Source organism: Anguilla anguilla, chromosome 9 (assembly GCF_013347855.1).
Source record: "Anguilla anguilla isolate fAngAng1 chromosome 9, fAngAng1.pri, whole genome shotgun sequence".
Lineage (NCBI taxonomy): Eukaryota > Metazoa > Chordata > Actinopteri > Anguilliformes > Anguillidae > Anguilla > Anguilla anguilla.
The window spans coordinates 16315113-16337011 of NC_049209.1; the positions used below are offsets into that span (position 1 = coordinate 16315113).

Sequence of the window (21899 nt, forward strand, 5' to 3'; positions counted from 1 at the left end):
GTTATTCAGCCAAAATTGATCATAGCAACTTATACTTTGTCAAGGACTGCAAACTTATTCAAATATTCAACAATTTGGTATTGGATGTAAGGGTACGTCTGCAATAATGATTTGAACATTGCAATTTTTAAGCGGTGCTGTAGCGCCACCTTGGGTGTTAGGTGCATTATCTTTAAGAATCTTGGACTGAGAGACTAAGTACATCTCAGGGATGTTGGAGGGAAGCTTTCGCTGAGGGTTCCTGTCAAATTTCGTACAATTTGGCAAATATGAGCCTATGTAAATTAGTATTTTGCAAAAAGGGCCCCTACAGGTCTTTGTACTGATCGTGCTCATCCACACAATGGCTATCTTCCCTTGAAGTATCACTGCAATTGCCATAAATCTGTGGCTGTATTTATATTTTGGGCATGGTCAGCCATTTTTGCTAAATTGAAAGTACAGTCCCGCACCCATCTTTGGACATAAAAATGTCCTTCACAATTTAACACGTACGTGCTGTAGATTACGCTCGCCTAATTTGGTGAGAATCGGGTGAATATTGTAGAAGTGGAATAAGATGGACATTATGGTTTCTATGAATTTATTCTTTCAGCATGAGGACTGAGGAGGTAGACATGTGGAAGAAATTTGGTGCTTGTAAGCCTATGTGAAACAAGGCGGCCATAATCATTTTCTTAATGTTCCAATTTTGCAGGTGGCGCTGCAGCCCATCCTAGAGTGTCAGTTGCATGGGTGTCATGCATAATAAATTGGCAACCATATTACACAAACCTGCCATATTTTGTGGGTGAAGATTTAGCGAGAGGTGGAAGAAGAAGAAGAATTTTGGCAAAAACAATAAGGGTCCCAGGCACCCTTGGTGCTTGGACCCTAAAAAACAACTTAATACAAATCATATCCATCCTTCAAAACTATGAAACCAATTTATATTAAAGAGCACTCCCACAAAATGAATGAAAAATACACGTTATGCTCTATCAGTCATAGGCCAGATTTAAGTTTTTCATCATGGCGAACGATCCAGAAAAGTAAAGCATAAACAATGCGGTAGAAAGACCGCCAAAGTGTGTGTTGTTATATTCAACGTAGAAACATCTTTACATTGATCACTGATGGCACAGCAGTTGTATTTACTTTAAGATGCTCGTTAATTTGTTGCAGAACAACGCGCCAAGATGAGAAGACGGCGCGCAACTTGAGGCGGGGCTTGTACGGACTGCCAATCAAACGTGCTTTTTGCTTTGCGTAACGTCGCATGAATCTGCGTAGTGGCAGAGTTGAGGAGCAGCGAGGGCTCCTCTCGCAGTAGGAAGAGGAAGAACAGTTTCGTATTCACTCTCCTTCACTGCGGAGCAACGTGATTGTAACTGAGAGGGAGAGAAGGGTAAGATCCGTTGTTGCCTTCTAGCTCTCCTCGGAGGTACTGTCGCATTTTCTAGTAAATGGCTTTGGCAGGTGGGGTAATTCTTAAAAGGAAATCCCCTTTTTCTTGAAGGCTAAGCTAACTTGCTAACGTTTTATAGGATCTGGCTAGTAAGCAAACGAGACCGCTAAACACAACGCCACTAGCTCACCACAAAATGAATGGGATGTACCCTCAGTTAGAAACTCGTGGACCTAGCAGGCTACTTCACTCTCAGATTTTCTACTGACACGAATAGACTCTTAGATTTCAAGTGTCCATCTGAGTATCCATGAAGGCCCAGGGATACCCAGGGCCTCTCGGGTAGTATAAAGAAAACCCCCTCAAAAATTGGTATATGGTATTCAGGGGGGCGGAGCACCCCTTCATCAACAACATGAAGTTAAAACGATACAAGAAAATGATTCGAAACGACACTGCATGTATAGTGATTTCTTTCTTTTTTGGAATACAAGCAATCATACTTGCGTAATGTTTAGCTTAATTGTACAATACAAACATTGTCTTTGAACGGGATTTATAGATAGTCTGTCTTTTAGTTGTCCTTTTCTCATTTTCACTGGGGTCCTCTATTTCACTGCGTGTTTTGTGCCGCGCTGCTGTTGTTGCTGCCGCCGCCAGCAGAGTTCGCGCTTCTCGTAAAATGCAACAATGAAAGTTCTGGCGCTAGTTTGCACTTTTTACACAACAGAAATCTGCTTGTTAACTGGAGATGTGATTTTTCGAAATAAAAGAAAATAGTTTTTAATTGTAAGAAGTTTCTAAAACCATTAATTTCCTAAGTATGCGTCTTGTCTCTGGTCGGCTACATTATGCGTTGACCGAGGCCCAGAATTTTTTATTCTTTGTACACCCTCTTTTTTTAAACACCACGCTTGTTTTCTATATGAGCTTCTGTTTTGTTTAAATTACACACTTATCGCAATTATATTTTGATATCAAGTGACAATAACTGAATACTGACATTCATGAACAATGATTACATTTTTAAGAAGTCATTTCAAGCCTGGTTTCTGTCTGTGACTGGAACTGTCATTAATTCTTACTCAGGACTGAGCTATTTCTGATCTGCGAACCCACTGAGACAGGAAGGAGTTGCACAGATTGCCTGGGCATGTCGGGCTCATCTGGGCAGCGAAAGGGTGCAGCGGCCAGGATGCGAAAATGTGCCTTTTGCAAAACCAACCGCGACAAGGAGTGCGGGCAGCTACTGGTGTCTGACAACCAGAAGGTGGCAGCCCATCACAAGTGCATGGTGAGAGTTTGGGGAACCAGGGACCTTACTCACAGCGGGGGGAGGGGGCTGTTCTGTTGGCGTGGAGGAGAACCAGTAAAGCCCTGGAACAAATGGCAGGCAACCAAAGGGAGACAAAACAGCACAGTGTGTATACTGGCCTCGCTCAACCTTTTAGAGTGCAAAGTGAAAGACACAAAGGAATGGGGGAGAGAAATGATCTATCTTTGTATTCACGTGGCTTTTCTTGTTTGGTCCAGCTCTTCTCATCTGCGCTGGTGACGTCACATACGGACAGCGAGAACATCGGAGGATTCTCCGTTGAGGATGTGAAGAAAGAGATAAAGAGGGGCGGAAAACTGGTGAGGGGCGGGTTTGGGGGTGTGTTACACTCGCTCCTGCGTGCAGTAAGGTCAGGACTCATATTCACAAAGTGTTTCATATTAGAGCGCTGATCTAGGATCCGTTTTGCCTTTGGCGTATTGTTCAACACTCCTACTCGGAGACACTGTGAACCGCAATGATCACTTATGCCGAGTAGCGGTTAGTTAGCTCGTTCCAGAGTATAGAAAAGTTAAAATTTAGTATTGTATGCGTGATATTATGCAGCTGTGACATAGTAAAAGTGTTACTTACCAAATACTGCACTGCACCTCCACCTGAGGGTTGTAGGTTTGAATGCTGGGGGAGGCGCTTTGGTAGTATTTTTACACCACATTACCCCTTTTGCTTCTGGAGAAGTCCAGCAGTGTGAATGGGTGTCTGGCTGTGCATATTGTAAAATTGCTGGACCCCCGTGTGGGGTGATGGCGTGTAATAAGGCTGTGTCTGTCTTAGCGGTTCATTTCCCTGGTTTCTGGCAGATGTGTTCATCCTGCCACCGGCCCGGCGCCACTATTGGCTGTGATGTAAAGATGTGCCGGCGAACCTACCACTATTTTTGCGCCCTGCGGGACAAGGCCCAGATCAAAGAGAACCCCTCCCAGGGTATCTACCTGTGAGTGCACCCTGCTACCTGGCTTCAGTCAGCTGTTTTTCCAGTTTAAATAATCCAAAGCATTATCGTTTTCTTTTTCAGTCATGTTAGTTTTTATATTATTCTTTGGTGTTCATCTAACATTGTGTTCCGCGTCCGTTTGACTGCAGTGTATATTGTCGCAAACACCGGGATGCTACACAAGACTCCAGTGAAGGTAACCTTACTACAGCAACATCCCATAGTACTTACTGCATCTGTTGTATGCCCCTCCGGTTTAAAAAAAGTTTAATTCATATAGGCTGCCATAAGATTAATATTGTTAGAACACTTCAGTGTTGAAAGGACACTACTGAACAACTGCATGGAAGTATAGATGTAGCCCGTTGTTGCAGTCAGTCAAGCCTCCATTTACCCCCAGTGTCATCTCCTACGTTTCCCAAAAATTGAATCTCCTATATTTACTCCTCCTTCTCCAGATGAAATGGGTGAGACCAATGAGTCAGACGCCTCCCCTCCTCGTGGCAGGAGGCGGGGTCAATCAGAAAAGGGAGGGGTGAAGTCAAACTCTCGTGGCCAATCAGAGGACACCCGCTCCACTTCCTCTCACGGCACAGATGACGTAGAAAGTGCTTCACATGTAAGACCAGTGGAAAAACCTGCAGAAGTAATTAAGTTTAGAACCTTGTACACTTGAGTATCTGAAGCCATATTCCTACTGAAAGACAGAATAATGAAATTCCATGATATTGCTCATGGTCATATATTTGTTTCCTCTAGGAACTCAAGCTGAATTTAAAGAAACCCTTTGGGCAGGGATTTATAGAGGAGAAAGATTTTCGTGTTAAGCCACTATGTAGTCAGAATAAGACTGACTGCTAGATTTGGCCTATTTCAAGTTGATGTCTTCCACGGTTTGATTTGGTAACAGGGAGTAGGACCTAAGTGAAACAGAACTAAATGATGAATATGATCTTTTTCAGTACCGTTTAATTTGGAGCAAAGTGCTGCTGCGTTCTGTATGTACCTGTGCGTTTCGTTCCTAATCTTTTTTCTTTTCCCCTCCCCCTCTACCACAGCGGGACCGCTCCCCTCTTCGCGTCAGCCCCAGCGACTCGGGTCCCCGCTGTGGGTTCTGTCATGCGGGGGACGAGGAGAATGAAACCCGCGGCAAGTTGCACACAGACAACAGCAAGAAGGTGGCCGCGCACTACAAGTGCATGGTGAGTCATCTGCTAGACTGGTGCAGAGCTGTGCATAAGTCACATCAATGGATATTGGTCTAAATTGCTTAGATTGCATGCATCCACGTGCAAGTCGTATGTCGTCATGTGCATGTGCCCTCCTCCAAGCATGGGGCATGGAATGTTAGCGCTGCTCCTTTACACATCGTAGTTGTCTAGTCAGGCTCACGCAGATGAGTCAGAGGAAGATGCTTCATATGCAGCTTAACCGACAAACCGCTGGTACCTGATCAGCCAGTGGGGGTTGCTGGATGAGACATCATCATCCCAGCTGGTTGAAACTCCCTCTTAGGGTGACAATCGACCTGGTGGCCACTGTAGGCACTGGCACAGCCCAGATTCAGTACCAGAGTGTCAGAGTGTAGGGTCTATCCATGCACTGGAACAGTACATAGGATGAGCTACCCAGCATTGATACCCTGATTTAATTTTAGTTTTTAGTTTAGAATTTAAATCCACATTACAGAATAGTTTTGTGTTTGCAGTAGGGCTGTCAGACAGTAAAAAAAGATTTGACTGCGGATCTGATTTGACTGCTGATTTCTCTGTACATTTGCTTAATTTCCTGTGAGATGGTAAATCACTTGAAACTTTGCACACTCATTTATTTTATTTGTCATTTAAACAGGGTAGTCAATTGCAAGTGTACTCTGTGTATATGCACTTAAATAAAACATACAAAAAGATATAAGATGACTAAGATACAGTAATTATAATGGCACAATTGAGTAACACTAAATTAAAATGGCAGTAAATTGAATGCTGTTCATACAAATGCGTGAAATAGACAACAACAAATATCACCTCAATCAGCCACATGGGGGCACTATAATTAAAGTTAAAATTTATTGTTTTTGATTTCCTAACAGCATCCGTGTTGTTGTCCCTTCTACAAAGCTCCATGCCAAATATTGTCTTAATCAGCTACAAGGTGGTGCTATAATGAACATTTACATGGTAGCCTATTTTATATTAGACCGTGACTCCAAAACACATTGTCCAATTCACTACAGATTTGGTCAGCATATTCCTTGGAGTGAAATAAACATGCATGCATGCAAAAGAGCATGAAAGTGCCAATTCTTTTTTTTTTTTTTTTTTTTTTGCTAGGGCTTTTTTGTTTGATTTGCACCAAACTTGGTACATAGCATCGGTGTACCCAACCATACTTGGTATCTATAAAGCACTTATATTGGACAATAACGACAATAACTATAATAACAGATACCTGAAAAAGAAAAAAGAATGTCCAGGGCCAGGCCTCCTAGCTCAAAGAAAATATTTTCTCCTGGGTACAGCATCTGTTTTTTGTGGGTAACCTGTGCTTTTTAGTACTGCATAACTTTACTTTATAGCGTTATTCCCAAAGTGAGTTGTTCTTCACGTCTATTTTGATAGCTCTTCTCCTCTGGGACAGTCCAGCTCACCACCACCTCACGGGCTGAATTTGGGAACTTTGACATCAAAACGGTCACCCAGGAGATCAAGAGAGGGAAGCGAATGGTGAGTAGCTTGGGAGGTGGAGAGACTGCAGACTGTTCTGGCTCTCTGGCTGGATGTTGCAGACAGTTTCATTTCAAAGTGTTTTCCTGCTTTCTTAAGTGACAGCCTAATGAGGGTTCAGATTATTGAAAGAGCAGTTTATACTGTCAGAAACTGTTGCAGCTCATGAGCTGTAAATAGAGGAGGTGGACATCTTGCCTTGTGCCCATCATTGTTCTCCTCAGTAGTTTCCTTCATTTGAATTGGTATTACATGTAATATATATCATTTTTAAAGTTCTGTTTGATGATTGGGCTTTTCTTTCGATTTTACAATTTGCTAGTCTCCAACGATTGTTTGAAAAATGTGTTTAAATTTTCATTCTTTGTGCCTGCAATCAGGGCTTTTTTGTGCCTGGAGCAGAAATATTAATGGTGTGAATTACCTCTTGAAGGTAATTGTTATTTTTGTAATAAATACGTTGATTTTACTATAGTAAACTCTCGTCTTATAATTTAAATTCTTCAATGCGGTGCAATAGAAAGCGAACACTACTGTGTGACCAAAGAGAATTACATGCCAATGGACAGAGATTATTCTCAAAATTGGCATGTTTGCTTATTAAGCCAAAGAAATGAAAACTGAAAAAGAGGCAAATGACAGAAATTGGAGAAATTGTCAACTTAAAGGTACTTTTAAAGTAAATTCAAGCTCATATTTGCTCCCAGACAGTCTTTCTGGTCAGGTGGCCAATGTCTTTCAACATGAAAAGTGCACACTTGTAATGCGGTCTTGTGTAGCTTATTCATTCTGTGCCCTTCCTGTCTATTAGAAATGCACCCTGTGTACTCAGTTAGGAGCCACCATTGGCTGTGAGATCAAGGCCTGTGTGAAGACGTACCACTACCACTGCGGCCTGGAGGATAAGGCGAAGTACATTGAGAACATGGCCCGTGGCATCTACAAGTGAGCACCGCTGTGCAAATCCCCATCCTCTCTAACAAGCCCCTCTTCACCTGTTTTGAGGTTTTAAAATGGACTCCGGATTTATTGAAACCATTACTAAACCTACAGTGCTGTCCCAGAGGTCACACGTCCTGCAACACTGAAGTGCCGACTGGAAATTCTGAATACAGACACAAAATAAGATCAGAAAAAAAGATTTTGATAATCCCAAATGCATAGTGTTAACTCTGCTGGTGAAACTGAATTCTTACTGTACAGAAAACTTTTCTACATCGATCCTCTTTTTACCTATGTCACCACACTCCCTTCTAAATCTTCCATTATGTACGGAATCCCAACCCCTGTTAAAAGCACTTTTAAACACAAAGTTCAAGGAAATTTCAAGGTATATTTAACCTATATTTAAGTTGACTAGATAGACGGTTAACTATTATTTACATTGCCCAGTCAGCGTGTGTTAAATCTTCATCTACTTTGTCTTTCACTGGTCTCTTGATTACAAGTGAAGGGGCACATTATAATGCACTGTAATGAACCACTGCTCTGTGTTGCTCTGGCCCAGGCTGTACTGTAAGAACCACAGTGGGAATGAGGAGCGGGATGAGGAGGATGAGGAGAGGGAGAGTCGCAGTCGACAGAGGGAGAGCCTCCAGCACGGGGCCGCCCACCCTCCGCTCCTCCCGCAAGTCAACGGCAACTAGGTACTGCGCAGGGACGCCACCGCTTTCTGGGGCTCGGCAAACGGACACGTGGAGCAAAGACAAGAAATCAAAGTGCATATTTTTGTTTAAGAAAAAAAAAAAAAAGTTAAAGCTAGTGAGGCCGGATATGAATTTCTCAAGTTTTCAGTCGCCTCAAAACTGATGCTTGCTCTCCAACCAGTCGGTGTGGAAATGCACACACAACTCATCTGGCTTCAACCAAATTGGTTTTGTATGGATTTGTATGAGGATTTGTTTGATTTCTTGGGTAACGTGACCAGGGTGGGAAGGTTGTGTGGAGAGGGCTGGTGTAACTAATGTTCCATTCGGTCTTTCTCATGGGAGAATGACCTGCAGGAGACCAGGCTGGATAAACTGATTGTTACGTTCAGTACGTGCTCGTTCTGTGCCCTACTCTGTCTTTTAAAATGAGAGTCTTCAGGGCCCATTTTATGAAGGCTGTCTAGTTTTTATTTTCTTCCAAACTATGAAATCAGACGGTTCTATCTTGCTCTTTCTCAAAAACGTACTCCTTTGTAATCTTTGTTCTTTGGAATCGTGCATATATTTTATTACCATATTGTTATTGTGAAAATCTGTTGCTTTTCTTTTTATTCAGAGTCAGGATTAAAATTCCTCAAGTGGCATGAACCTCTTTTAACAATGTTGTGATGTTTTGTTTTTTCTGCTCCAGTCTGGACACAATCCTGTTTTTAAACTTATATGCTTGTCATATAATTGGCTTACTGAAAGGATTCAATTGGCTACCTTGTCTAAACAAAGCTCTACTGGAACATTACGATACCATTTTTTTTTAAAAATCAGTTCACCACTTGTATTAAAATTTCCCTTTGCATTGTTTTACTCAGACAGATTGATGCACATTCCACTGACTAAGGGACAATATTAAGAAAATTACATCATGGTGACATCAGACACCACTACACAATAGGGTTACCCTGTTGAGTGTATACTGGTATATAGGTATGGGGCATGCCCCCGCCAAGGCGTAACTTGGCGGGATGGCATACCTGCCATCCCAATTTGAGATCAACTTGCATTATGGACCACTGGAAACAGGAAAGCGCTTCACAGTAAGCTGGACAATGTAAACATTGACTGACCAGCATATATACTGGTATGTCAATTGCTGTTTAGCCAAACAAGTAGTAATAACATGAATGATATTTGTCCAAGGTGAAAATCAACCATTACAGTATTTACGGATTTAAAGCCATTTAATTTAAATAATGCATTCTCATAGCCTACATTATCTGCTCCATTTGATTGCACAGAAGCAGCTTTCTGTCATACGGATGTATTGTCGGGGGCAACGAATTGGCCATTCATTCCTTACACATGCGTTTAATTTCTGGAATTTGTATATTTGCAAATTTTCCCATTCTTTTCACGTACAGGTAAATTGACTACAGTATTAAAAAATTCAAATACGGTTACAAAAATAGTATATTCTCCAAAATACCCATAAAATGTGGCCAAAGTTGGCTCATGCGAAACAAATAGGTCAATTTCAATGTGCACTTATATCTGGGCTTCGGGTTGTGCCATCGACCGTATGCGCGCACACTTCGCAGAAGAGCATTCGAGGTGAGAGTTTGTGAGTGGGTTTGAAATGGGCGGTCCAACGCCTTTCATTCGTCGTCAGCAGTACCAGAGAAAAAAACGCAGTTTCCACATGCAGACAAATCGGACACCGAGACCAAAATTTCCGTTTACGCAAAGTTAGCGTAAAGTTTGTCCAAGTCACCTTGGACAAATATCATCGCAGTTACTACAATCTGTTTGTCAGGAGTCGGATCCTTCTGACCTGAACTGAGGGTACGCAAAGGGCATCTAGCGAACAACGTAGACATTGTGATATGGCGACCAGCAGTTCCTGTGTTGTGGTAAGTTTGGCGGGTAATTCTCGGATGTCTGTCAGTTTAGTAGCAAACGCTAGGTTTTGCGTTATGGCGGACAATAAATATATAGCTCGATGCCTAGCTGGCTAACGTTACTTAACTCATTCCTTGGGGAGACGTGCTGTATTGCATACTTGTGCTCAGCGACGTGTTATTCCAGCAGATCTGCGTATCCTGTTCCGTGTTTCACTGTCAATATCTGCTTGTTGAAATATGGCACAAAACCAAAGGACAAAATTGCATGCCCGGGGCGAGGTCCAAGCGGAGCACATTACCGCACTAGTATGCTACTTGCTAGCCACGTTAGCCGCGTTACAGGTTACGCAGTTACATCAAGATGCTACACATACACGGAGTGATTTAGTTAATATTGGACAGTAGCCGGATAAAATAGAATACCAGTATGCCCACGATTCTGCACCGGTAGACACTGGTTTTAAACAGCAGGTTGTGAGCCCTCGTGCTGGGTAGCTGGTGCTTGCTAACGTGTCTCGGCAGATGGTGTAATATCTTAGCAGTTAGCTTGTCAGCTAGTTCAGTCACCTGTCAAAAAAGAATAATGACTTGTGAAAGACTGCGATTCTATCTGGACAATTGTTACCCAAGTGCTATATAGGCTACAAAACTGGTTTTGCAAACTAACTGCCCAGCTATGTGTAGCCGCTGGTTAACTAGCTAGTTGCGGAGATGACTGGCTAAGTTGGCTAACGTGAATACCTAGTGATGTAACGTTATCCCGTAGCTACCGTAGAGATGCAGCTAACGTTACCCAACAAGTGTAACTTCATGTGCATGTATCTGCTTGTTTGCTAGTGCTAGCCACCCACGAAAGTAGTAGGATAGCTAAGCGAGCCGATTTATAATACATGCGTAGCAAATATGTAATATTAGCAAATGTATAAAACAAAAAATGATAAATGCGTCAAAACCAGAACGGAAATGAAAAGATTCTGCATTATATACTGGCTCGGTAAATATATAATATAGACTAATGAGCTGAAACTCATTGTGTATAGTGATTTGGAGTGGAGAAGCATACTGGGGAATTACTATAGGCCCTGTGAATAAAGTAAAAGAAAATTATGAGCCAAAGAAAAGCTAGTTAACACTGGAAAGGAAGTAATCTATACTGCAGAAGGGAGCAGTTGGAGGAAAGCGGTCCATATACAAGGTCTTCATTTCCTACCAGTTACCTTAGAGACGAGCATCTCCCACAGTTGTGGTGATAGAGAAGTCCACACGCAGGTGGCAGCCCTTTCTGCTGCAGCCAAGTTCTCATTCCTCATGTCTATTCACAAGCCATTGCATCATTTCAGAAAGGGCAAAGCCCTGTTGAAGAAAAGGTTTTATGCCTCTGTTCTAGCAGTGGAAGGGTGAATGTACCAACAGACTGGGTGATGCTGAGAACAGGCATGTCATTCAATGCCCAGCTGTTCCACCAGCACTGATCAGTCTCTGTGTTGTGCTTATGGGTAGCGCAAGTAAAGCCAGCTGAGCCCACTCTGGGAAACAGACTGGGAACCTGATGGCTTGCCTAGGGCTCCGACCACTGTGGGCTGCAGCTTTCTTTCCACAACAGCCTGCCGTGCAGTGGTTGCTGCCGCAGTATTTTTATGCATGATCTTCTTCCCAAAGTATTTGTGTGGCATCTACACACTCATCAGCTTTTAACACCGGCGATGGGCCGCTGCCAATCCGACCGCTAATCTCAGCATTGTTCTGTGGACTGACCAATCACGCGTCACCAGTGAATGCCAGCCCGAGGGGTTGTTTACCTCATGACAGTAAAATCTGTTTGGAAGAGTGAAAAATATTCAAATATAAAGGAAAAAAAGCATTACTATATTTATTGTTTGAAATATATTTGAAGAGGACTAATGTAATAATTTCACTTTGTCTTCATGAATGCACACCTGTCCTTTAAGTACTGAGTGGGCAGCAGGGGCATTTCTTACGTTAAGTACTTCATCAAAACTCTGGTCACTCTTGGCGGTCTGGGCCTAGGAGGATTGGTACGTACTTTGTTAAATTGGTCTTTTGTGAAAATCTTTCTGTTCAAATACAACTGAACTGAATTGAATTTAAACCTGGAATTATAAATGAGTATGCATGTTTGGATCTTAGGCGATGGCTGTTATTAAAAAAGTGGCTGAATTGAATAGACCAAAAGATTCAGTCTTTCATAGACTGCAGTATTCTGGGCAATGCACTTTCTTAAAACAAATATGTGATGAAAACATATTTGTTTTAAGAGAGTCTGTTGTTCAAGAGAAATATATGCAAAAGGTTGCAAGTGAGTGGAGATTTCTGTTAAATCTGTTGTGCCCTCTGTCATACTTGAATTATTCCCATGTTTGAAATAGAGACATGTTACCAAGCAGGTGTGATCATGTAGTGGACTGTTCATGAGTGAAATTTATCGTCATTCTAGCAGTTTTTGACTGCCTAACCTTAAGTCTTGCTTTTTTCAGATTGCTGACACGGAGCAAGGCTATGACCTCGACCTGTTTTGTATTCCCAAGCATTACGCTGATGACCTAGAGCGGGTTTACATTCCACATGGACTCATCCAGGACAGGTGGGTTATGCTCAAACACACTCACATGGGTACAGAATAACAATGATTACAGTTGTTGCTGCTGCCAAGATTTTTTTTTGCACCAGCATCACCATATATTCCACTTGATTTCAGCTTAGCAGAAATGACAGATTTATGTTTTTTTTTGTGCAACCATATGTCCTTTAGTTCTCTGATGTAGTCTCAATTCAGCGCAACACCATCGGGCACTTCACTGCACCCAGGGAACGAGTCTTTATTTGGCCACAACACCCCGGGGACCGCATGTATGGTTTTGTAGTAGCTTGTTTGGTCACCTTGTGTGAAATGCCTAATGGAAGAAGCATGACCCCTCACACCCCCCCCCCCCCCCCAGGACTGAGAGGCTAGCACGGGAGATCATGAAGGAAATGGGGGGGCACCACATCGTGGCATTGTGCGTGCTCAAGGGGGGCTACAAGTTCTTCGCTGACCTGCTGGACTTCATCAAAGCCCTGAACCGCAACAGCGACCGCTCCATCCCCCTGACCGTAGACTTCATCCGGCTCAAGAGCTACTATGTAAGGTCCTGCTTTCGTATCATGTCATTTCCTTTGTTCAAATTCATTTAGAACACCAAATAATATAGCCAGGCGCTTCAAAGACTGACATTTCAACTTAACATCTTCCTCAGTCAATGCTAAGATGCAATAATATAAATGTCAGTCTTATTTAAATAAACATGCTTTATATCGTGAGCACTCCGTTGTCTACTTTAGGTAGTGTCTTTGAAGAGTGTGGGTTTTTTTGTTTTGTTTACATGCACGGTCCGATACTGAGAGCACTTTCTCTCTTCTATAAGCTTTGACTGATGTGCACAGGATAGTCTTTCATTATTTGTAATGTCTTGTACAAATTACAACCAAAAAAACTCCATTCAGTCAACCTTTATTTTTTGGTAGTGTACAGTATTTCAACTGGTAAAACGTTTTGAAGACCCTGTCCTTGTTTTGAGTGTTCATTAAGGCACAAGATAAACACATTTACTTCCTTTGAAATTTCTGAACATGTAAGTGACACTTTTGATTGAAGTGTATAATTTTTAATGGACACGGTATGTCTTTATGTCTGTACGACCATTTATTTCAAGCACACTTCTGATTGGCAGCCCATAAACTGGTAGCACCGCTCATCATTTAAAATGTAAATGTCATCATTACACAAGAAACACCGTCTCCAAATGAGCAATACCAAATCCTCCTGTAGTGGGTGCCTCCTGTAGTGGGTGCCATCTTTGTTGCTTTCAGTACTCATTCAGGATCTCAAATGAATAACATAGTCTTTATATAGCATTAGTTGGGTCTTTATGTATAAAGAATCATTAAAAATGATTATTTTGATTATTCAGGTTCTTTAATAAGAATTCATGTTTTAATGACACCCCCCATCTATGAATGCCAGACCCTAGGGGTTGTTGGGTGGCTTATCTTCTTAAGACACTGTTGTAGTGCATGTGTGGGCCCCATGGTCTGGTTTCCAGTCTGGACCATGCCAGTGCTGACCGTCTGGCAGCACCTCAGGGAAACTGCCCAAAGACTGTTGGGTTTCAGTCAGCCAGGACGACAGCATCTCATTGTGCATTGGCGACCTCTGCTGGTCAGTTTGATGCACGCAAGTTAATCTGTTGAGCTGCACACAAGTCTTTTAGTCCTCTGGCTCATGTCTGTGCAAGCCCAGCATGCAATTTGCAGTGTCATGAGAGGAGTCGGCTGACATCACATGTTTTGGAGGAGAGCGCACGGTTACCTTTGTTTTCCTGAATCAACAGCAGAGGCTGTGGTGAGCGTGATTGGGCAATCCAAATTTCCGAATTCCAAAGATTGAGAGAAAGAAATGGAAAAGAAAGTGAGAAAGAGAAAGAAAGCAGTAACAACAAAAAATTGCCAACCCTGTGCATTGTAAGATTTCTTTTGCAAGGATAAAGTCTCAGTGGAACCCTATGTTGAGTTCTGGACACCAAATTAGTGCTAAAAACAGTCACTTCCTTTGTTTTAAAGATTGCCTTTGCATGCTGCTTTTATTCTTCCTCTACTCTTTTGTGCTTCCTCTGTATGGGTAAGAAATGTCGAATAACACTATGTAAATCAGATATGCATGTATTCAGTTTTGGCTGTCGTATTGACACCCAGTTAGTTTCGCAATATAAACGTCAATATAAACATTCTTCCTGGTAGTAATATGAATGAAATGTGCTCTCCAAGCAAAAGCATTTTTAAATTTTTTTTCCCTTCCCTGTGTAATGTTGTTCACAATGGAGTATGCCAGACCTTTATTGGTTCTGTGGCCTCCTGATCTCACAAGGGTGCTCAGAAATGTATTTATTAATTCTATAGCAAGATGTTGGAAGTGTATGAAGTGTAAACAACGAAAGGTGATGGAAAAGAATTTGTGTGATCTTTCCCCACTATAAGGGGTACGAAAAGACAGAAGCAAGATGAAGAAATAATATTACTTGCATCCTTGAATTTATTCAAGTACCACTCAGAGTATTTAAAAAAAGAATAATTTCTAGTGTACAGAGTGTGAATTAACCTGTTCCTATATTGGAGAATTTAAGGATTACATCTTCCACTTTAAGGGAAAATGCCATTTCATCTGAAGTGTTGGCACTTGAGCAAGTTTTTCTATACCTTATTCCAGATGGCTACTTTTTTTTTTTCCTCCAGGTGATGATTTTGCACATGTGCCCTCTACACATTGATTATTATACAAGTCCTTGCAAGGCCAGTCTAGGAAAAGGCAAAAGGAAATGCTTTTTTCATAGAAAATGGTGGATTCTTCCATACTCTCATGCATCTTATTTCACACTCTACTCATTTCTGTGCAGAATGATCAATCCACTGGCGAAATCAAAGTCATTGGAGGAGATGATCTGTCCACTCTCACAGGAAAGGCAAGTAGGCTTGTTTTTGTACATTTTCCCCAAATGCCACTGCAGTCACCTTTCTACTAGTGTTGTACTGAATTCACTTACAGAATTTAAGAATCCAGATGTAGCTTTCATTATTTATGAAAGAGGACCTTCTTGTTAACACATCCACGGCCTCTGCTCTTGTACTTTACTACCCTTGCCCTTGCCCTTGCCCAATAGTGCATCTGCAACTTGCAGCACCCCACTCAGCGATACAATGGCAGTGTTCTGCCACAGACTGGAACCTGTGAAGGTTTTCTAAGTGTTTGTTTCATACTGCCGCCATGTCCATATGGCTACAGTGTGTTGTGTGTTTAACAACACAGCTTGTGCCGGGAGAACAGAGGTTATGGTGTTCACAGAGAAGGTTTCAGAGAGAAAGGCAATGGAGCATTTACAGTGTAAACTTTGACTTGAACAATTTGTTGTTTTAACTGCTTGTCTCCACCAATGTTTTTTTTTCTCTTCTCTTTTTCTGGTACAGAATGTCTTGATTGTTGAGGTAAGTGAACTTCTCTACACTCTATTTAATAGCGTGACTGTTGGTAAGCAATTGGCTGAACCCTTTCCTTGTTCTATTCAGGACATTATCGACACAGGAAAGACCATGAAGACATTGTTGCAGCTCCTAAAACAGTACAATCCCAAAATGGTTAAGGTGGCCAGGTACAGTACTGTTTGATCCCTGCTGTGACATAGTTGTTGATGGACATCACGTATGACAGTAGGATTTAATAATTATGTGAAAATACTGTGTTCAACTTGTCCATTTGTATTGCTGTGTGCATAATGCCTTTACACCCCATCATTATATATTATATTATCATGCACATTCAATACACATTTGTAACTTCCATTACTGAGTGTGTATGCATGACTTTGCCCTCCGTTTGCAGTTTGCTTGTGAAGAGGACACCAAGGAGTGTTGGTTACAGGCCAGATTGTGAGTTCTCTTTTTCATGACATTGTAGTGAGTTAAATGTACTTTATTTAATAAACTACCAAACCTAGGAAATGAATATTTGATTCAATAATTTACATTCAGCAAAAATGGTATTTGGAAACATGAGCCATTTTTAAAAGTACTTCAAATCTTGTCAAAATTGCACACTGGGATACAGTGACTTGCACACACCACCAGGTGGCGCTTGAGTGGTGTCACACACTGGGTTGGGGCAACTATGCCTGGTAAATGCCATTTTGCATGCAATCCTGTTTGTCAAATGAAACTTTCTCTCAGTTGTAGGATTTGAAGTCCCTGACAAATTTGTTGTGGGATATGCGCTGGACTACAACGAATACTTCAGAGATCTAAATGTAAGTTTTATTTTTATTTATTTAACCAGGTAAAAGTGATTGAGAACAAATTCTCATTTAGACTCAACACTGACCTGGAAAAAGTATAAATCCATTAAACAGATGGCAGTTTGAACTTAGTAACCCCAGTTCAGCCGCTGCAGTATCAGTAACTCTGTAATTGTTTTGTTTTTTTTCAGCATATCTGCGTCATCAGCGAAACAGGAAAAGACAAATACAAGGCATGAAGAAAGCAACTTCCCCTTTATTCCTTTGTTTTTAAAATGGATTCCTTGTGTAATCATTTTTGTTTTTTTACTTTAAATGTTAAATTTTCAGGTAAATCAATCTGGCAGATTTCCAGATGCATTTCTGTGAATACCTGCTGAGCTAATGTGCTGTCTTTAAGCAGCCCACAGTAGTGGTGTACATCACAGGCCTTAGAATGCTGTGCGAAATTAATTATGTGCTAAGCGGTTTTGAACCAGTCCTGGCTTAGGACTGTTTACAGTCAGGAAATGTGCAATGCAGGATAATACAAAGACAAATGTTATATATCTCTGGTGAGGTACCACAGGTGGCCCAATTGTGAAGCTGCTTGTTACCAAACACCATAAACCAGTTGGGCATGTAGCCCAGATATCAGTTTCACTTTCGCTGCATGTGTAATGTAGTGTTAAATCATAGCCTTCCATTTACTTCTTCATATATTAGATTAAAGCTTCTTTACATATTAGATTCACCAGACAGAAAAGACCAAAATAGTTTGATAATGTAGGGGTGAATAGAACACGAAATGCAACCGAAGTCTGTTGGGTGAAGTAGAATATCTACTGGAAGCAGCACAGTAAATTATGTAATACAGGGATTAAACCCTTTAAACCAATGTAAAAGCATTGGAAGACATGGGATCATGTGTCATACTGGAAAACAAAAATATTTGAATAGCAAAAACCATCACTTTAATTATAAAATGCTCAAGGTAGTTTGAAGAACTATGCCTTGAATACTTCAGAGTTGGAAAAATGTATACTTGTGTTTAATCTGTTGTAGAAATGTTTTTATAACTGAACCAAAGGCCAAGCATCACTGAATTTTGGAACTGTTGTGGCATTTCACGCCTCTGCACCCTTTGAAACGCGCTCTATCCCACATGAGGTATATCTACTCTTCTGTCCCTGAGCACTGATCTGCAGTGCTGGACCATGCATAGGGAATACCCTGCTGCTCCATTCTTGCTATTTGGTTAGTGCTGGTGTGCAGCGGTTTGATTGTGCAGGTAAATGGGATACAGCGTTTCTCAATGTCACAAGGGTTCTGTGTTTAAGGGAACTTTTTGCATCTAGGCTAGCTACAAACATTACAATTTCCAGCTGACCTGTTCACTGTACCTTAGCATTATTGCTAAGATGTCACAAATGATACTTCATTCATTCCTTAATTTCTATTTTAGTCCTATACATGCCTAGACTAGACTCCACCCGACAAGACCAGCTCAGGAGAATGCATTAAGTTATTCTCAAAATCAACAATTTAGAGAAAATAGCAATCACATTTAGCTATAGGAATAGTCTTCATTTGAACATTTTCTGTCTGAAATTGTAAAATCTAAAAACGGTTTTGATTTCATGAATTGTAAATCACCCGTTTCTCCTGTATTGAGCTCCTTGTTTAAACTCAGGCTGGGGGATTGGAGGCAAAGTCCTGAATCTCCTAGATCAGGGGTGGCCAACCCTGGTCCTGGAGAGTCACAGGGTCTGCTGGTTTTTGTTTTCACTCTGCATGTAATTGATCAATTATAGCAGTTGATTACACAGTTAACTCACCTCACCTGGTTGCTTCAGTCTAAGTGGTTGCTGTATTTAAGGTGAAAACAAAAACCAGCAGACTTTGCGGCTCCCCAGGACCAGGGTTGGCTACCCGTCCTAGATTCTCAAGTTTATGTAGCCTCTATGCACAGCTGTCAAACTCATCCTTCAGGGCCATAGTGTCTGCAGGTTGTCAGGAATTTCTTTTTAAAACAAAAATCCCTGGAAAACAAAAATCTCCTAAGCCACAGGTGTGAAACAGCAGTGTGTGCTTCTTTTGGGATGATGTTCTCGGCACAAGCGTTTCATTTAAGTCATTAATTGGCTAAGAAATCGCACACCTTCTCAAGGCCTTAATTGGCAGCTGATTGAAAGGAAAACACATGAACCTGCAGACACTGTGGCCCCCTTTGGATTCAGTTTGATACCCCCTGTCCCAAGCCAATCAGTCACTTAAATTCAGCACCTAAAAGCTGAAACCTACAAAAAGCCACTACTACAGTAGGTACTGCATCCCTCTAGAACATGGATACTCGTATCTGGACCATGAATCCAAATCCGGCCCTGGTTTAATAAGTACTGATTGGCCAAATGTATTCAACGCCTGACTCCCAGGTAAAGGGAGGGTGGAAAACCAGCAGTTCTTGGACCTCGTGGGCCATGATTTGAGTAACAGGGATCTAGGAGTCTGGCTCCAGTGCTCTACACCAGGGGTGCCCAATCTTATATGAACACCCCTGTTCTACACGGTTTCTGAACACCTAGTTCTGTAATCGAGCTCAGTAATGCACTTATTTCACCTTAATATGATCACAACTGGCTGGATGTATCTGTTGCACTCAATTGTATAGTTTGACAATGTAAAGACATTGAAAATGGTTTAACCAGTATTTGCTTTGTTTGCAGTGAATACACAAGACGATTCACAAATATGAATGTTTGCTGTATTTATTTTTTTACTGTAGAAAAACAACAAGGAACATATTTTGAAAATAAATTATACAAAATGCCCACTTTTCATATTTTCATTAGGTCACATGTCAGAAATTTTGTTGTAAGCTCAAAAATCACTGCAATGCTTAAGTTAATTAATTAGGTTCAGCCAGCAGCCATACCACCACATACCCTCTTCTTGCCATGGTTGAACTTAAGCAGGTGTGAGGAATGGTCAGTACTTAGGTGGGAGACGACCTGGGAAAAGTTCCTGTTGGAAGTGCTGTAGGTCTTCCTTCTGAAACAACCCCCAATGCCCCAGTACTGTGATGGGGCACTTCGCTTTAAGAGATTGCATCTTTTGGATGAGATGTGAAAACAAGGTCCTGAATCACTGTGATCATTAAAGATCTCATGGCACTTACTCAGAGTAGGACGTTCCTCAGTGCAAAATTCCATAACCGGCTTCCTCAACCTGGCAACCTAATTATCTCCCGGTATTATTGGTGTGTCAAACACCCAATATTGCAGCAGTATATCACAGTTGTGACTGACCCCATATTTGTCAGGGAAAAAAACTGGGAATACTAAAATGTATCACTTCTTCATACTGCAGCTAAGATTTCTGAGCTGTACACAGGGTCTCCAGATAAACAGGATCTGTCAGATACTTAACCCTCCTCACAACTTCCTCATCTTGCACTTCTGTCCATGCCAGTTCTGCACATTTTTTTGCCTTTGACCTGTATAAGTTTGTTGGTTTGTTGTGGAGGTTGTACAGGAAACAGGTGCTGGAAGTTTACCGGAATGGTCATTTTGCTCTGGATGCCGGCAGTCCTTGTAGGCTTGGTCTGTGAAATTGATTATTCAGCGCAATTCCAACTTGACTTAAATTGAGTCATAGGTCATAGGTGCTTGTAAAAACAATTACCGTAACTCACAAGAACCCAACATAGGATAAGACCTGCACTATTAGCCCGTGGATGACTTCAGCATGCTAGTGTGGAATTTCAAGCATCATAGCCAACGCGTAACCTCCTAATGACTATTATGTGCGATTAAAAGCATGCAGTGTTCTCTGGGCTGAGAGCAGTAACTGTTTCAGACCCTCTTACTCAGGTTCTCGAGTTGTCATTGCTCGCACTACCAGTGATTACACATTGGAAAACACCGAAGTGACCTTTCGTACCACTTTGGTGATGACTAACAGTGATAGCTTTGCAGAGAATACACACCATTTATCGAATGCGGAATTATTTCCACAAGTAAATTTAAATAAATAAAAACACAAAAAGGTTTCTGGGCAATATGCTACTCAGGGCAGGTGCACTATCGCTGCCGACATGCAGGTCATGAACAGATGTTGATACAGGCGGGCCTTACTGGAGCAGAACGACAACACTGGATACCTGATACAGCTCAACTCCAGTATTTACGTGCTGCTATTGTACCACCCACGAGTGCGTGGCCACCGCTTCAAGTGCTGTGGTCCAATCACTAATCACCGTCACAGTTAGGATGCGTCTCCCCGCGGCAGGTAGACAGAAATGCTGGAGCCCCAGAGGCAGCACCTCGTAGTCTGTATCTTCATATCACAACAAACCATGACGTGCTGCTACAACGGCCACCAGTGGGACCCCTGCGCACAATGGACCTGGCTTGGGAAGCCATTTGTCTGGTACCCCCCCATGGTCACTGCGTTCCTAGCGTAGCATGTCCTATCCAACCAAGTCCATTTAAGCTGTAAGCATACAGAGCTCCCATCTCCAACAAAGACCATTTAGCTGTCAGCATACTCCCTCAAGTTCTCCCCTCATTCATTTAGCAAATCCGTCAAGTGCAGAAGTGAACTCAGACTGTCAAGAGAAATTCCTTTTGTTCAAGAAATGTAGTATTGAGAGTGCTGAAACAGCATAAATGGTGTTTGATGTTCAGTATATCTAAGCGATAGTAAGCGATCTGTCAACCTTGCTCAGTAGCTTGATATGCTGAGAAATTCTTCAGGTAAATGCATCAAGGGCAATATTTTGAGGTAAACCATACAACCTTGTTATGAACACAGGTCTGATGCTAAAATACTCCTGTGAACAGCCCTGTCAGGACTGCTCCTTCACTGAGCACTGGCTGGAGGTCTGTGTGGCTGGAAAGAGCAGCAAGTGAACGAGCAGCAGTCAGTATCTCTGTCTCCCAGGGCTGCTGTACCTGCTTCGCCTTTGTGAGCAGCCAGCCAGCAACCCACACAGGTAACAGGTGCAGACGGTAATACAAACAAGGAAATGGCTGGATCTGCTGCTGACACGGAGGGGGTCAAATATTAAACACCATATCCTACGGGCTCTCGCGAAAGATTGCCTGTGCTGTCTTTTTTTTTTTTTTTTGCAAGATAAAATTACAAGCTCGACTC

At 41.9% G+C, this 21899-nt stretch overlaps 2 protein-coding genes across 3 annotated transcripts; both read left to right on the forward strand.

Moving 5' to 3' along the window:
* Positions 1 to 1234: 1234 nt before the first annotated feature.
* LOC118235634 (PHD finger protein 6-like) lies at positions 1235 to 8690 on the forward strand. 2 transcript variants are annotated; one of them, XM_035433181.1, is made up of 10 exons: positions 1235 to 1387; positions 2477 to 2681; positions 2921 to 3022; positions 3524 to 3657; positions 3807 to 3853; positions 4116 to 4303; positions 4716 to 4859; positions 6279 to 6383; positions 7195 to 7328; positions 7891 to 8690. In XM_035433181.1, exons 2-10 carry the CDS (start codon positions 2541 to 2543, stop codon positions 8027 to 8029), a joined length of 1134 nt encoding a protein of 377 aa, XP_035289072.1. In that variant the 5' UTR covers positions 1235 to 1387; positions 2477 to 2540; the 3' UTR covers positions 8030 to 8690. The 2 variants fall into 2 exon arrangements, with proteins under 2 accessions (XP_035289072.1, XP_035289073.1); XM_035433182.1 differs by having other exon boundaries at positions 4116 to 4276.
* A 982-nt stretch (positions 8691 to 9672) lies between these two features.
* LOC118235635 (hypoxanthine-guanine phosphoribosyltransferase) lies at positions 9673 to 19573 on the forward strand. The gene is made up of 9 exons (XM_035433183.1): positions 9673 to 9936; positions 12423 to 12529; positions 12885 to 13068; positions 15375 to 15440; positions 15943 to 15960; positions 16042 to 16124; positions 16355 to 16401; positions 16699 to 16775; positions 16955 to 19573. Exons 1-9 carry the CDS (start codon positions 9910 to 9912, stop codon positions 17000 to 17002), a joined length of 657 nt encoding a protein of 218 aa, XP_035289074.1. The 5' UTR covers positions 9673 to 9909; the 3' UTR covers positions 17003 to 19573.
* The last annotated feature ends 2326 nt before the right edge of the window (positions 19574 to 21899 follow it).

Bases quoted from the DNA above. Each gene is read 5' to 3' on its own strand.
- LOC118235634 (XM_035433181.1), top strand. From the start codon at position 2,541: ATGTCGGGCTCATCTGGGCAGCGAAAGGGTGCAGCGGCCAGGATGCGA. The intron at 2,682-2,920 runs GTGAGAGTTTGG...TGTTTGGTCCAG, and splicing joins CAGCCCATCACAAGTGCATG to CTCTTCTCATCTGCGCTGGT. The intron at 4,304-4,715 runs GTAATTAAGTTT...CCTCTACCACAG, and splicing joins CAGTGGAAAAACCTGCAGAA to CGGGACCGCTCCCCTCTTCG.
- LOC118235635 (XM_035433183.1), top strand. From the start codon at position 9,910: ATGGCGACCAGCAGTTCCTGTGTTGTG. The intron at 9,937-12,422 runs GTAAGTTTGGCG...TGCTTTTTTCAG, and splicing joins CCAGCAGTTCCTGTGTTGTG to ATTGCTGACACGGAGCAAGG. The intron at 16,125-16,354 runs GTACAGTACTGT...CTCCGTTTGCAG, and splicing joins AAAATGGTTAAGGTGGCCAG to TTTGCTTGTGAAGAGGACAC.